This window comes from Myotis brandtii, unplaced genomic scaffold (genome assembly GCF_000412655.1).
Source record: "Myotis brandtii unplaced genomic scaffold, ASM41265v1 scaffold65, whole genome shotgun sequence".
Taxonomy (NCBI): Eukaryota; Metazoa; Chordata; class Mammalia; order Chiroptera; family Vespertilionidae; genus Myotis; species Myotis brandtii.
The window spans coordinates 1,096,599-1,113,021 of NW_005370516.1; the positions used below are offsets into that span (position 1 = coordinate 1,096,599).

At 39.8% G+C, this 16,423-nt stretch overlaps 1 protein-coding gene across 12 annotated transcripts in view; it reads right to left on the reverse strand.

Annotated features, from left to right (window-relative positions):
- MYBPC1 (myosin binding protein C, slow type) overlaps window positions 1–16,423 on the reverse strand; it is a 98,650-nt gene that overhangs the window by 59,224 nt on the left and 23,003 nt on the right. For 10 of the 12 annotated variants that reach the window (XM_014528735.1, XM_014528736.1, XM_014528732.1 and 7 more), the window contains exons 3-6: window positions 14,898–14,939; window positions 6,590–6,628; window positions 5,628–5,663; window positions 3,936–4,046 (exon numbers count right to left, since the gene is read on the reverse strand). In XM_014528735.1, the coding sequence (XP_014384221.1) occupies window positions 3,936–4,046; window positions 5,628–5,663; window positions 6,590–6,628; window positions 14,898–14,939 (228 nt within the window). The remainder of the gene's footprint in view (window positions 1–3,935; window positions 4,047–5,627; window positions 5,664–6,589; window positions 6,629–14,897; window positions 14,940–16,423) is intronic. The other 2 variants (XM_014528737.1, XM_014528743.1) reach the window with 1 other exon arrangement.

Below are 16,423 nucleotides of genomic sequence, written 5' to 3' on the forward strand. Positions count from 1 at the left end.
TTCATTATATTCCATAAATGAGTGAGATCATGTGATATTTATATTGCTCTGACTGGGATATTTCACTTAGCATAATGATCTCCAGTTCCATCCATGCTGTTGTAAATGGTAAGAATTCCTTCTTTTTTTTTACTGCAGTGTAGTATTCCATTGTGTAGATGTACCACAGTTTTTTTTTTTTTTTTTAATTAAATCTTTTTTGTTCAGGTTACATTTGTTCCTCTTTTTTTCCCCCCCCTGACTCCCCTCCTCCCAGTTCCCGCCCCACCCTCCGCCCTCACTCCCCCCCCACTGTCCTCATCCATAGGTGCACGATTTTTGTCCAGTTTCTTCCCGCATCTCCCATTCCCCTTTCCCCGCCAAGAATAGTCAGTCCATTCCCTTTCTATGTCCCTGATTCATTATAATCACCAGTTCATTCTGTACATCAGATTATTTATTCACTTGATTCTTAGATTCACTTGTTGATAGATGCATGTTTGTTGTTCACAATTTGTATCTTTACCTTTTTCTTCTTCCTCTTCTTAAAGGATACCTTTCAGCATTTCGTATAATACTGGTTTAGTGGTGATGAACTCCTTTAGCTTTTCCTTATCTGTGAAGCTCTTTATCTGACCTTCAATTCTGAATGATAGCTTTGCTGGATAAAGTAATCTTGGTTGTAGGTTCTTGGTATTCATCACTTTGAATATTTCTTGCCATTCCCTTCTGGCCTGCCAAGTTTCTGTTGAGAAATCAGCTGACAGTCGTATGGGTATTCCCTTGTAGGTAATTGAGTCTCTTTCTCTTGCTGCTTTTAAGATTCTCTCTTTGTCTTTTGCTCTTGGCATTTTAATTATGATGTGTCTTGGTGTGGTCCTCTTTGGATTCCTTTTGTTTGGGGTTCTCTGCGCTTCTTGGACCTGTAAGTCCATTTCTTTCACCAGGTGGGGGAAGTTTTCTGCCATTATTTCTTCAAATAGGTTTTCAATATCTTGCTGTCTCTCATCTTCTGGCACCCCAATTATTCTGATGTTTGTACGCTTGAAGCTGTCCCAGAGGCTCCTTACACTATCTTCGTATTTTCGGATTCTTTTTTCATTTTGCTTTTCCGGTTGGGTGTTTTTTGCTTCTTCGCATTTCAAATCTTTGGCTTGATTCTTGCGCTCCTCTGGTCTGCTATTGGGTGTCTGTATAATATTCTTTATTTCAGTCCGTGTATGCTTAATTTCTAGTTGGTTCTTTATCATAGCATCGAGGGTCTCATTAGTTTTCGTGACTCTCTCCTCAAGTTTATTGACAGCTTCTAGCACATTTTTGCAAGCCCTCAAAATTGCGATTTTTAGCTCTATATCCTCCATTTCTGTCATGTTTTTTTGTCTCCGCATTTTTTATGCTTTCTTGGTGCACCCTCTAGTGGTCTTTGTGCGCAGTCTTGTTCTAGTTGAGCCTTGATTGTTGTAGTTAATACTAGAGGGATTTGACCACCAGGCCGACTGGCTGTGTGAATCAGCTGTGTCTGCCGCGGAAAACTTCTGTCCTCTGGGGAGGTGCTAATCTAGCCTTTGCCTGAGGCGATCCGGCAAATGGCTCTGCGCAGGGCTTGGGCGGGGCGGGCTCAACAGGGCGGGCGGAGGGAGCCGTTATGGTGCCCTCAGTCCTGTTCCCAGAGGCTCTGCTTCTCAGAACCCCCGGAACCGCTGCAAACCTCGGAGGGAAAGCTGCCTTCCAACTGATGCCAGACACTCCCGCTTCTCCCGTTTGGGTCCGAGTCCCCAGCGATTCGCCCGTATCTGGAGCTCAGAGTCTGAGACTCCCCCCTGACCGAAAACGACAACCGCGCTCTCAGCCACCAGCCCGCTTTGCGCGCGCACCTCCGCACCTGAGTATTTTCCACACTGCGCCTCCTCTGAGCCTCGGTGTGCTGTTATTTTTCCTTCTAGTTGAAGAGTCTCTCCTCAGCCAGCCTTCCTGTGGTTCTGGGTGATGTCCGTTTCGTCTTTTAGTTGTATTTTTGAAGTGGTTGTTTGCGGCAGCAGTCTCCGGTGTTTACCTATGCCGCCATCTTGGTCTCTCCTTTACTTTGATTTTTTCCTCTTTTTTTTATTTTATTTTATTTTATTCTGGGCCAGCTTTAGCTCTGGCTCTAGCTCTGAGGCTTCCGCTGGTTTGTTTGCGTTCTATAATCGAAACAATGTATAACTCCAGCTCTGAGATCCCAGGGTTTTGTTTAGCTTCTATATTTGTTACAAAGTTTCTTAGAGTTGCAGCTCAGAGGCCGGCAGCGCAGGCGGGGGACGTTGGAGTCCTCCTTCACTGTAGCAAGCAAGCCTCATGTTCGCTTCCAGCTGCCTGGCTGCCGGCCGCCATCTTGGCTGACAGTTAATTTGCATATACTCACTGATTAGCCAATGAAAAGGGTAGCGGTCATATGCTAATTACCATGTTTCTCTTTTATTAGTGTAGATAGTGTATAAGTTCTGAGTGCTCACATGTTATAGTGTTCAGAATAGTGTTTTAACAGGAGTGCAATCAGTATTTTTAAATGAGTATCTCCAAAGTTGAATCATCTGTTTGACTAGCTTCCTCTGAGATACTATACATCCTGATAGTGTAATCATTTTACAGAATGAGGCGTGTTGTAATGACAGCAAACACTGGCTCAGAGATATAAGATACGCCAGGCATTATTCAAAGTACTTCACAGGTAGTATCATCTCCACTTGACAAATGAAGAAACCTATTTGTATCCCACCTGGCTCCAGGCTCCAGGCACTCAACTCCTACATACTAAAGTGTACTGAAATGATAACTCACCTTTTCAAGGATTTAATATAGAAATACAATGGGATACTATCCTATATAATAAAGAGCTAATATGCAAATGGTCACCACACCCTCATGCCATCACGCCTTAATGGCTCAGACACTCGACACTGAGGAGAGAATAGGGACCAGCCAGGCACAAATGAGCTTGCAAGAGAGGAATGGGGACCAGTCAGGCTGCGGCCCAGGCAAGGGACAAGCTGCCTGCCCTACAGTCCTGGGTGCCAGTGGCTGGGGCTGCAGCCCAGGAGAGGAACAAGCCGCCCACCCCGCGGTCCTGGGCACCAGTGGCTGTGCTTGCACCTGCAGTCTGGGAGAGGGACAAGCCTCCTGCCCTGCGGTCCCAGGTGCCTGAGGTTGTGGCTGGCCCGGGTGAAGCTGGCCCGGGTCCTGGGTGCCTGCGGCCAGCCAGAGGGAGGGAAGCTTGGGTCCCGAGTGCCTGTGACCAGCCAGAGGAGGGAATCCTGGGTCATGGGTGCGGGGCAAGGCAGAGGCAGTTAGGGGCGATCAGGCCAGCAGGGGAGCAGTTAGGGGTGATTAGGTCAGTAGGGGAGCAGTTAGGGGTGATCAGGCAGGCAGTCAGAGGGGTTGGGGGTGATCAGGCAGGTAGGCAGGTGAGCGGTTAGGAGCCAGTGATCCTGGATTGCAAGAGGGATGTCCGACTGCCAGACATCCCCCAAGGGGTCCAGGATTGCAAGAGGGTGCAGGCTGGGCTGAGGGACACCCTCCCCCCCCTGTCCATGCATGAAATTCGTGCACTAGGCCTCTAGTTCAGCCATAAAAAGGAAAGGAAGTACTGATTTATGCTACGGCATGGATAGACCCAGTCACTAAAGGTCACATATTGTGTGATTCCATTTATATGAAATACCCAGAATAGGAAAATTTACAGAGACAAAGGAGATTAGTGGTTGTCAGAGGCTGAGGGGAAGGAGAATGGGGAATAACTGCTTAATGGGGGTACAAGGTTTCTGTTTGGAATGATGAAAAGTTTTGGAACTAGATAGAGGTAGTGGTCGTACATTGAGTGTACTAATAGCCATTGGTTGTTCACTTTACAATGGTTGATTTTTTGTTATGTGAATTTCACCTGCATTTTTTTTAAAGCAGGATTTATGCTTGGCACTCACCAACTTTCACTGTTCCTGTTTGAGGCTTTTCCACGAACAGGATGGACAGCTGAGAATTGGCATCCTGCTTGTCATGATCCTCTGTGGCAGGTGATTCTCCAAGAGACCATTCTAATGAGCAGAAAGGAGGGAAAGGATCATTTCAGGGCCAGGTTCTTCAGAGGTAGACTTACCTGGGTTTGTCGTTCTCATCATCGCGGAAGCTTGACTTTGTCTAGTCAACCTGGATAAATGTAACACCACTCTTTCCATCCATCACCCTGCAGTCATCAGTAGAGAGTGACAGGTTCCCATTCTTACATGGATGGGATAAAGGAACATTTTCTAATTCCTAGAAACTAACACTTTTCAGGTAGGGTGTTATTCTGTCTTTCTTGGAAGCCATGGTTCCTTTCTTTTCCCACCCTGCCTGACCCCTAACAAATAAATAATGGTGAGAAGTATATTAAAGCAGTACTCTCAGTATTTTTGCAGGTAACTGACTATGAGGCTATACACATATAACAAAAGAGTTTGATGGGTCAGTTTGCAGGTCAATTGGGAAGGGTGAGACAACCAAGTCTGGCCTGGTATTTCTAAATGTCTTGCTATTGTATAATTAGACAATTTCATAAGGATCATACAGATGTGGCCATAGTTGGACAATTTAGTAACAAATCGTGACCTGCAGGTACAAGTTTCAAGGATATTAGGAGCATCCTGAGTGGGGGGTGGGGGAGTGGGAACTCAGAAAAACAGAAAGAAAAAACTCTTTGAGGCTTTCCCATGAAGAGAGAGAACCTGGAAATGAAGTTTATTTTGCATTTTCTAGTTGCACTCCAGGTTCTTAGCTTGGATTAATCATCAGTCAACTCCAATGAGGGGGGTAGGAGAGAGAATGTAGATATTCCCTCTGTCTCTGAGAGCTGAATTCAGAGAAGTTCAGTTTCAGCTGCTTAAATAGCTGGAAAAAAAGCTTAGGTTACCAACTTTACCTGTTAATGCTTCTTGAAAAGAAGGGAATGTAGATTTTAGTTATTTTAGTTTTCATGTGTCAATCATGCTCAGTATTTCTATCCACAGAGACCATCATTTTCACAATGAAGTTATGCAATGAGTCACATGATTACATGATTTTTAATAACAAAGTTGTTGTTAAAAATTTATGTTGTGTGTCTGTGATATTAATAATAATAGTGAATAGTGATCATTCACATTTAGAACACGAGGCAGAAATTTTACTATTTTTTTTTTCATTTCTATACCTACAAATGCTTGGCCCTTAAGAAGCCCATAGTGGGATCAGAGTAGGCACTCAACACAAATTTATTGAATGAATGAATTGTAACACAGCTGGCAGGATGCATCTGTAGGTATTTTATCAACTATATGTAAAGTTCTATAAAAATGTGAATTATTATCTAACTTCAGCACTCTCCAAGTGGAGATTTTAAAAGTTTCTTAATCTCTCTGTATTTGTTAAATGATAGTTATAATAAAACAAACCAACCTGTGGTGTATGTAGGTAGATTCCTGAATTTGTGTATATGTATCATGCAAAATTAATTGTTTCTCAATACATTAGTTTTCTTGTAAGAAATGTAATGTAATGAAAGATGGCTATCAGAGCTACAAACTGAATAAAACAAAGATTAGAATCAATGCAGCTTCAAGAAATGAGGTCATTAGTGATTGTTCCAGGCATCTGCTCACCTGAATCTTTTCTCTCCAGGGCCCGACTACCCAAACCTGAAAGGAAAGCGTGATCTGGATGATGCAAGAGGAAAGGGGTGCCAATGAAGTGCTGACTGCAACCTCCTTGGATCCCCCAAACCCTCTTCTGATAATAGGGAGAAAAAAACTAGAAGTTGGCTTGGATGGAAAATCAGCAGAGCTTCAACTATGAAAGCATCTCTAAAAAGATGTCTTATTTAAAAAACAATGAGTCCTAGCCGGTTTGGCTCAGTGGATAGAGCATTGGCCTGTGGACTGAAGTTCAATTCCAGTCAAGGGCACATGACCTGGTTGCGGGCTCAATCCCCAGCAGGGGGCGTGCAGGAGGTAGCCAATCAATGATTCTATCTCATCATTGATGTTTCAGTCTCTCTTTCCCTCTCCCTCTCTTTTTCTCTCTGAAATCAATAAAAAATTTAACAAAAATAAAATAAAAAACAATAAGATTGCCCAGCTGGCATGGTTCAGTGGTTGAGCCTCGACCTATGAAACAGGAGGTCACAGTTCAATTCTGGGTCAGGGCGCATGTTGGGGTTGTGGGCTCGATCCCCAGTAGAGGGTGTGCATTGATTGGAGGCAGCCAATCAATGGTTCTCTCTCATCATTGATGTTTCTCTCTCTCTCTCCCTCTCCCTTTCTCTCTAAAACCATTAATAATATTAAAAAACAAAACAAATGGAAGACAAATATTTTTGCCCCTAAAATTTGTATCCAAGATTTACGCATCTCATTTATTTCACAAAGAAAGACTCTTTTTAAAAATGTCCTCATGTTAAAAAAAATACAAAATTGCCATTAAAGCCATCGTTTTTCCTCTTAGCTCTGACACCTTCTGCTCTGTACCTTGTCTCATCAAGGTGTTCTGTCTTTTCTTTTCCTTTACTGCAAGTTAATAATAAATTACAAAGTGGGGGAAAGAGGGGGTTTGGGATCATCCTAACCTGGAGGCAGGACAAAAGACGGGGAGGCTTCCTCTTCATCTGAAACAAGAAATAGGCACACAAAGTCAAGGAGAAAAGGACATCATCCCAAGTATCCTGAGGAAAGAGAAATCTGAAAAAGAGGAGGAGAAACTACACAAAACACTTTCAACTGATGAGTAAGCCTTAGAAGACTTGGTACCTGAAAGATTAAATTTGAGTGTTTTGGGCAAAAGAGAAAAATAAATAAAAGGGTGAGAGAGTAAGATAATCCAAAGAAAGTGTAAATTAAAAATTGGAACTCTATGCAAGCATTTTATGTGATTGTAGGTTAGGATGCTAACATTTTTAATCTTGATGAAATCCACAACGGAGGTGATTTTTGAGTTCTCATTTTGTAGCTAACATCAATGAGAGGCATAATTCATGTACCATGATTATTTGGACACAGACATCAAAGCATATGTGTATTGTTTAAAAACTTATTCCCCCCACCCGAAAACCTCATGACTAATTTCCCTTCTATAGAAAACAAAAGTCAACATTAACTAATATAAATCAATTTGTCATACTTATTAACTTCACCAATAATTATTTTAGAAATTTTATAAGAACTTTCTCAAGATTATATTGGTGTTGGTCAATGCTGTATAATTTTTAAAATATTGCCTGGCTGACATGGTTCAGTGGTTGAGCATCGATCTATGAACCAGACGGTCATGGTTCAATTCCCAGTCAGGGCACATGCCCAGGTTATGGGCTCGATCCCCAGTGTGGGACTTGGAGGAGGCAGCCGATCAATGATTCTCTCTTCATCAATGTTTCTCTCCCTCTTCCTTCCTCTCTGAAATCAATAAAAATATAGTTAAACAAAATAATAAAATAAAATAGGGTTCAGCAAATGCGTGCACATGACTTTTAATTATAAAGTGCCTTAAAAGATTCCTTGAGATAAAATAGCACATTTCTGTATAATTTATTAGCATATTTACAGTAAGTAGTATTTATTAGCCTGAAATTTCTAAGACTGTCAACCAAAGATATATATTATTACTTTTTACAAAATAACTAGGATAATAATATTCAGGAACCTTAATGTTATATCTTCATAATGCACGAGTTGACTTGCTGGATACTGTGAGATTCAGGATCTTCAGAGGAAGCTTTCTGTGGTCAGAGAAGCTTGGAAGATGTTAGGCTAAATAAAGTTAAATGCTTGCATTCTATTGTACTGTGTGTGTGCTTGTATTACGGACATCTCAAAGCTGTCAGTGTGCTAATATGCTCCAGCAGTCGGGGTGGAGACAAGAAATGATACAGCAGTTAATATTTCCCAAACTTAGTTCATGTTTGACTCCTTCTGGAATATCCATGAACATTCCACAAAATGGTACATTTGGGGAAGTATAGGCATGTCTGAGCTATCAGCAGAATTCTACAGTTCAGAAGTCTTAGATAATTAAAATTTTACATAAAAATGAAATACCTGGTAATTTAAAAATATTTTCCATAAATTTAATTCAATATTAATATTTTATTCTTATAACTTATTTGAAGACTTTTATTTACTAAACTACTTAAAGAATCTTGATTTAAAGTCCTATAAAAATTATTGAAAAAATAAGTTTTAAAACTCAACCAAGTCCTAGAAAGGAACTTCCTTTATTATATAGAAATTAGAACCATTTTGAGTTGAATGAACACTTCATTTTAAATAGGTTTTGTGGGTATTTGTTTGCTTTGTGCACAGGGTATAATGAATCCTTGAGTTAATTGTTTGGAATGCTAAATGATTAAGAAGAATATTCACATACTTTCATAAAACTAAAATGAAGAGATAAGCAAAATATTGATGAATGAATAGTTTTGATGTCAACTAAATATTAACACTATTTGGATGGACATGCACAATTAGTTTAGACTATTAAGACACCACATATTAAATCAAAGCTTCAGAGTGTCATGAAATGATCTAGACCAGTGGTCGGCAAACTGCAGCTCAGCAAACCACGGCTCGCGAGCCACATGTGGCTCTTTGGCCCCTTGAGTGTGGCTCTTCCACAAAATACTGACTTCTGTGCATGGGCCATGAAGTTTCAATCGCACTGTACGTGCGCGCCCGCACGTGGTATTTTGTGGAAGAGCCACACTGAAGGGGCCAAAGAGCCGCATGTGGCTCGCGAACCACGGTTTGCAGATCACAGAATTCTAGATGATCCAACATTACTTCCAAACAGCAATTCCTGCTCAATTGACAATTTTTGATTTCTCATACATACATTTCCAAATTTACTAACGTGCTAGAAAATATAATGGACAAGTTGACTGTTTCCCTTCTTTGAAAAGTAGTTTTGGTCCAGCCAGGGTGGCTCAGTGGTTGAGCATTGACTTATGAACCATGAGGTTACAGTTCAATTCCCGGCCAAGGTACATGCCCGGGTTGCAGCTTAATCCCCTGTACGGGGGTGTGCAGGAGGCAGCAGATTGGTGATTCTCTCTCATCATTGATGCTTCTATCTCCCTCTCCCTCTCCTTTCCTCTTTGAAATCAATTTAAAAATATAAATAAATAAATAAATAAATAAATAATAAATAAATGTAACTTTGGCCCTGACATTCCTTTAGATTAGGAAATGTAGTTAAGATTTAGGGATCCTGACCTAAAATTTTTAAAAAGTTGCCTGGTTAAATCTGGTTACCATGGAAAAACAGGTTCTACTGCTAGAAGGGAAATTGAATATCCAAATCTTTTGGGTTGTGCCTAATTCAACAACACACATGGGAAAGGTATGGCATCATACAAAGAACATTTTCAAAGAAAACAAAGCAAAAAAATGTACAATTTAAGTCACAGTTTCTCTCTTTTTTTTTTTTCTATTTAAAAAGTGACTGCAATGATGATGAAAACATACACATCTGTTTTTGGCTCTTTATGATACAGCAAACATGAAGACATGGACCTAGAGCAGCTGTGCTAGCTCCCCTAGCTACATAGAAGGGAAATTCACCAAAGCAGAATTTTATTTGCCTTCAAGTCATGGGAAAATAGCATTTGTAAAACCGTAAAAAATGATTCTTTAAGCAACTGAAATTCCCAAAGAAGAATGTCTGGAAAGGAGAGAAAGAATTTAGTCTCATATTACATGGGATTTTTGGAGGATACACATGAAATTTGAAATTTGAGGGAGAGACTTCCACTGATAATAGGATATTTACATTCTTATAATTCTCCACACTCTCTTAAGCATAAAATAACTTCTACCTATGGTTGATTTAAATTACCTTTCTACATTAATTTTTTATGTAAAACAAACTTGAGATTATTGTTGAGATTTTAGAATAAAGTCCAAAAAGCCTATAAAATTAAAATACATGTGAAATACATGTTTGGCTCAGTGGATAGAGCGTCAGCCTACAGACTAAAGGGTCCCGAGTTCAATTCTGGTCAAGGGCATATACCTGAATTGCGAGCTTGATCCCCAGTGGGGGGCATGCAGGAGGCAGCTGATCAATGATTCTCTCTCATCATTGATGTTTCTATCTCTCCCTCTCCCTCTCCCTCCCTTTCTGAAATCAATAAAAATAATTAAAAAAAAGATCTAAAAAAATAAAATACATATGACTATAAACAAACCTCAGGTAAACACCTGATTTGATTTAGACAGATTTATGAATTCCTCAAGCAGGGTAATCAGTTTTAGTAATTATTAACATACCAAAAACTAAAAATAGCACAACAACAACCACATATGGAAGACAATAACACCAACAGCTAACCCTAACTCATCATGTATTAAGGCATTTGATTAAATTATTGTATTTTCTTAATGAGAAGATACATTCCTTCACATTTTGATGCTTCTGAAATCAAGACTCATCTTACAATAAACATATTTAATAAGTTTTTTTCTCCCCCCAAATCTATTAAATTGATATTGCATCTTATAATGGTTTTGGCCTTCACATTTTGATGCTTCTGAAATCAAGTCTCATCTTACAATAAACATATTTAGTAAGTTTTTTCTCCCCCCAATCTATTAAATTGATATTGCATCTTATAATGGTTTTGTCTTAGAATCAAAAAGTATGGTGATATTGCCCAGCTGGTGTGGCTCAGCAGTTGAGCATCAACCCATGAATCAAGAGGTCACCAGTTAGATTCTCAGTCAGGGCATATGCCTGGGTTGCAGGCTCGATCCCCAGTAGGGGGCGTGCAGGAAGCAGCTGATCGATGTTTCTCTCTATCCTTCTCCTTCCTCTCTCTAAAATCAACAAATATATATATTTTAAGAGAAAACCATGGTGATATTAATTTTTAACAAACTTCTTCACAAAGAAATATGTAGTTAGAAGACACATAAAGCACAGAGACATTTTAGTAGATGGTTGTCTGATACCTAAAGGTAAAATTACACAAAAAATTTTAGCATGCTAGTAAGAAGCATGAAGATCGTGTTATTGCAGATGTAAAGAGACCTAAATTAAGAAAAAATATAATCATTTTTTAAATTAAAAGAATCATATTATTTAGGAGAAATTTTCTGGAACTTCTGTTGATTCACTTCCTCCTCTGCCAATCACGCTCATTCCCAAAGAAAGAGGCTTCAACTCAAGTTCTGTGAGCTCTTTAATATGCACAGGGTTCATTTACAATAGTTTATGTGGTAAAGTTATTTTTAATGACTGGGAAAAGAAAGATTTTACTTTTCTTACCATGATTATCAAAAGGCAGTAACTATCCCAATTGGGCTTACCAAAAAATATACAGACTATACATTAATAAGATGCAAAAACTAAAATTAAAAAATATATATCAGAACTTGGGCATTAAAATGAGTACTGTTCGTCAAAGTAATCTCTGATTCTAATGCTGCTGGCACATTTGCAACCACCAGGGCCAACCAGTTTTGACACTTGCCACAGAATCCATTGTTGAGGCACAGAAGAGAGTCAGTCTCATTACTTTATGTTCATGGATTCAATGTTGGTTGACCATAAAAAAGTATAATCCCATTTAAACACCTACATTCTTCTTTACACATGGTCCTCCATGACAACTGTCTGCTTTCAAAGCTGAAATGCACTGAATTCTGTCGATGGTCATTCTCTCCTCTAAAGCTCCCAAATCAGCTCCAGGAGGGCAGGACCCAGCACTAGACTGGCCTGGTACGCAGCTGCCTCTGAACACTTGCTGAATAAATGAACGTTAGACTAAAAAGACAGTTCTCTGGCCCACTGACAGTATAAAAAGAGAATATGTACTTTACCTTTTTTTTTTAATTTGCCACCTGTCATATTCTTTCAGAATACATGGAAGAATTCTAAGTCACGGTAGCTTTATTTTTATAAGGACAATGCCTCCCGGTGATTTAAAGGGATTTACACATGTAAATTCTGGTATTGCTGTTTAGTTAAACACATTTTTTTTCAAATTGCCGTCTCTACTGTTTCAATTCCAGGACAAGTGGGCAGTATTAAGGAACAGGATAGCTGGGTGGAAAAGTCCAGAGGCAAACAAGCAAATCAACAACTAGTGAAACCCCGTTCTGGGAAATCAGCTGTTTCCCAAACAGAGACTCTTGGTAAACATGAAAAGTTGGCACATCTACCCACAAGCATTACTTGTAAGATTGATATCAGAACCAGACAATATTCTGCAGCTACATAAAAAGGTTCAGGACATTTCCGGGTTCTTGCATAACAGTTCAGGCAATCTGGGAATATTAAGGCTGCATTGGTATGAATGATGTTCTTAACAGTGGTAGTCTTGGAGCTATCAACTGGATATATGTCAACTACTTGGACAGGGGACCAATTAAGTGTGAAAATGTACTAATATCTAGGCATGACCATTTTCAATAGCTTTAAGTGAGTTGGTTGTACATCATCTATCTGTTCTGAGCACTCAATGCACAGCTTCATTATCTCATTCTGAACCTCATTATTAAGAGTATGCATGGGGTGTTCATCATCCTGCCCAGCAAATAGAAATAAAAATCTATCTAGATTACCATTGTCTGTGGGATCAGCAGATAGGCCAGCACAAAAATTCAAATGTTCATTCCTTTATTAGGAGATTGCCTTGTGTGACTCTCTGGCAGAAACTAGTAAAAATGAGATGAGGGGCCCAAAGAGGTGGTAAGACATGGTGCCTGGCTGTCAAAAAGCTTACACCTGTGAGGGAAATAAATGAATTATTAATATGTGAGGAAGTGGAGAAAAGAGTGATTGAACAATAGAAGCAATAGGTCCAAGAGAAGTCAGAAGGAGGAAGGGAGATGGAAGTCAGGAGAAAGCTATATAAAGGAGTAAAACCGAGCTGAAGGGTTAAAAATCAATTAGATGGACTGAGGGTTGGGGAGGGTGAAGGGCAGGGAAGGACATTCTAGTCAATGCTGCAGAGGGTCTGTTGCACTTGTCAATCTTGCTTATGCTCATGCACATCTTGCTCAACCACAGCCATACAGACAGCAATGTATATTGTGTCTATTCTTTGCTTAAGTATTTTCTTTGAAATTTTCCTGTCCTTGATGAAAGTGGGTAATAGTTGAAAGGTTTGTATATTTAGAAACGACTTCTATTTACCTACCTTCTTTATTTAGGGATGTCACCTTCTATCCTAAATTGATTTTCTTCCTAGGCATGTAGAGAAAATAGATACATGGCAGTTTATGGATTTGGGCATGTGACTGTATGTGGCCATGGCCTTGCTTAACTTCTGCAAATGTCAGGGCGAGGAAAAGGCTACTAATTTCAGGATTCCCTCCCTAGTCATCTGGTCTGGCTCTTTCATCAAACTGTGTTCTCCATAAAGAAGAGTTTTTGTTGATTGGTTGACTGCTTGGTTGGTTGGTTGGTTGACCGTAATATACAGAAAGTCATTTTCTCATTTAAACACACAAATATAATTGGATGACTTTTCACATTAAGGGTCAAGCACAGGCTTTGTTTAAACTTTGACAGCTTGCCCTCTGGGATTATATCATCTGCTCTGTTGGTTGAGCCTTACAACCTGGCCCAAACATCTTTCCAAATTTGGAAACAGAGGTGTATGCCATCAGCTTTGTAGAGAATAATGTTACAATAACTTCAGCCAGATGTCCAAACATCCTTGAACCCATCTCATGGAAGGAGTTCTAGGAGTTTGCATTGTCTGCATTCCATAAGCAAATAACTTTCAGACTGTCTCATGTAGCCAGGATTAATATTCATGTTACTATCCACGGGAGCCACCGAAGGTCAAGGACAAAGAGAGTGAACTAACAGCATTATGTGTTCATTTATGAGCGCGTAAGTTCAAGTTAGCTGAAGAAAAGTTGTCCAATGTACTGAAAGAAAGAAAAAGGTATTTTACTCAGGTATAGAAGACAATAATATTATAGGAATTAGGTAGTGAAATATAACATAGTAAGAACGAAGATACTTAACATTTGTGGAGTGGTGTCCAGAAAAAAAGAAAAAGGTCTTATTGTAGTCAGGAAATAATTGGTTATTCCAAAATTTAAACTATGCCATTCCTTACACAAATAAGAATGAATATATAAGTCATGATACAAACATATAAAGCAGAATTGTCAAATCTGCCTCCATGAAAACTGTTTTTAGTAGAAAACTAATACTCCTTAACTTAAGACAGATGGTCGGAAGTGACAATGACTTCCTCCATAGGGACACAAAAGAATTTGTATTTCATGGTCCATGTAATAAAGATTATTCATTGTTTAAAACTAGACTATCTACATATAAAGTAAAAAACAATAATATCGCAGAAATAAATGAGTTTCTAAATCAGTGAGGTGCAATGTGATGTTTGCTTAAGGGTGTCTTGTCTATCTATATGTCATCATATAAATCTACATGAATACATAGTGTTACAAAATGAGATGCTGGCCTTCAAAATTACTAGTGAAACCTAGAACAGTTTAGCACAGTGACATGAAAACATTCAATTCAAGAAAAACTGGGCAATCCAGATGAATTTCCAAATTGGTGTAATCCCAAGAAGACCAGACACCCCTTTTCCTTCATATGCACATTGGAAATTAGAAACTACCAATTAATTTGCTGGCATCTCAACAAGTGCTTGTGATATATATTTTTTTATCGTTGTTGTTTTTCTTTTAGAAATGTGTGTAATAAAAATGGACCAAAGCACCGTTTGCCATTATACTGACTGGGTTGTACAGATAAGATGAAAACAAGGAACACTTAACCGGGCTGATGAAAGATAATGCAGAGAAATTCCATGGAACCCCTCTGGCAACCGTTACTGACTTCTTTCTGCTTCTAATTTTATTGAATTCAGCCCCATTCTCCCTCCCTTCACTCACCTTTTGCTGGTGCAGTTCCGGCTTCCTTCTCTTTATTTGGTTCTGTGTGGAAAGTACAAGCACATTTTTAAAAATTTTTTTATTTATATGTTTTATTTCTTTGTTTGTGTTTGTTAATCCTCACCAGAGGATATTTTTCCATCGATCTTTTAGAGAGAGTGGAAGAGGTAGGGAAAGCCAGAGAGAAACATTGATGTGAAAGCAACCAAGGTACGTGCCCTTAACTGAAATCAAACCTGGGACCCTTTGGTCCTCAAGCTGATGCTCTATCCACTGAGACAAACCAGCTAGGGCAGTGGTCGGCAAACTGCGGCTCTCGAGCCACATGTGGTTCTTTGGCCCCTTGAGTGTGGCTCTTCCACAAAATACCGACTTCTGCGCATGGGCCACGAAGTTTCAATCGCACTGTACATGCGCGCTCACACGTGGTATTTTGTTATGGTGTTCCGCCATAACGGTATTTTGTGGAAGAGCCACACTCAAGGGGCCAAAGAGCCGCATGTGGCTCGCGAGCCACAGTTTGCTGACCACTGGGCTAGGGCAACAAGCATACTTTTAAAGTGTCTTAAGGAAAGTATTTTATTGTGTGATGAGCAACAGGGCAGGGGGTTAAATGAAAACAGGCAGATCATAAATGATACTAATATTCATTTATTATGCTGTACAGGAATGGTGAATTTGGGGAGTCTAATGTAGAGTCACATTCAACTGTTTATAAAGGCAATTAATCTGATCACTTTTGGAAAAAGTGTATGTAGAAACATATAATACAGATTTTGTTAAAATACTTTCAGCTCTGGGTTCATGTTAGAACATGCTGGCATGGAAGAATATAAAACATGGGTCATGCTCCAGTGTTCAACTGGTTAACGCATGGTGTTTATAAAATGTGGGTCAATTCCTTGTAGATCCCAACAAGAGACTTACTGACTTTTTAAGGATGTTTGATCCATGTAGTGGTTCTAATAGTTTTTATTTCTAAATAATATTACACTATTATGATTCTACTAGCGGCCCGGTGCATGAAATTCATGCACTTGAGTGAGGGGGGTCCCTGAGCCAGGCCTGTGCCCTCTGGCAGTCTGGGACCCCTCGCTCCCTACCACCCGCCTGCTCGCTGCTCCTTACCGCTTGGCTCACTGCTCCTTAGAGCTGCCGCAAAGGTGGGAGAGGCTCCCACCACCTCCACTGTGCTCGCCAGCCATGAGCCCGGCTTCTGGCTGAGCGGTGCTCCCCCTGTGGGAGCACACTGACCACCGGGGGGCAGCTCCTGTGTTGAGCATCTGCCCCCTGGTGGTCAGTGTGCATCATAGTGACCGGTCATTCTGGTCGTTCCACCATAACACTCGCTTAGGCTTTTATTATATAGATAATATAATATAGCCAGGGTATAAAATCCATAATTGTACAATAGTTTCAAAGAAAATAATTTGGGACAAATATTAATCTTCTGGGTTGAGTTGAGTGCCAATAGAACAATATGATAGCAGGAAAATCATATTTTATCAGTGGAGACCATCTACTTT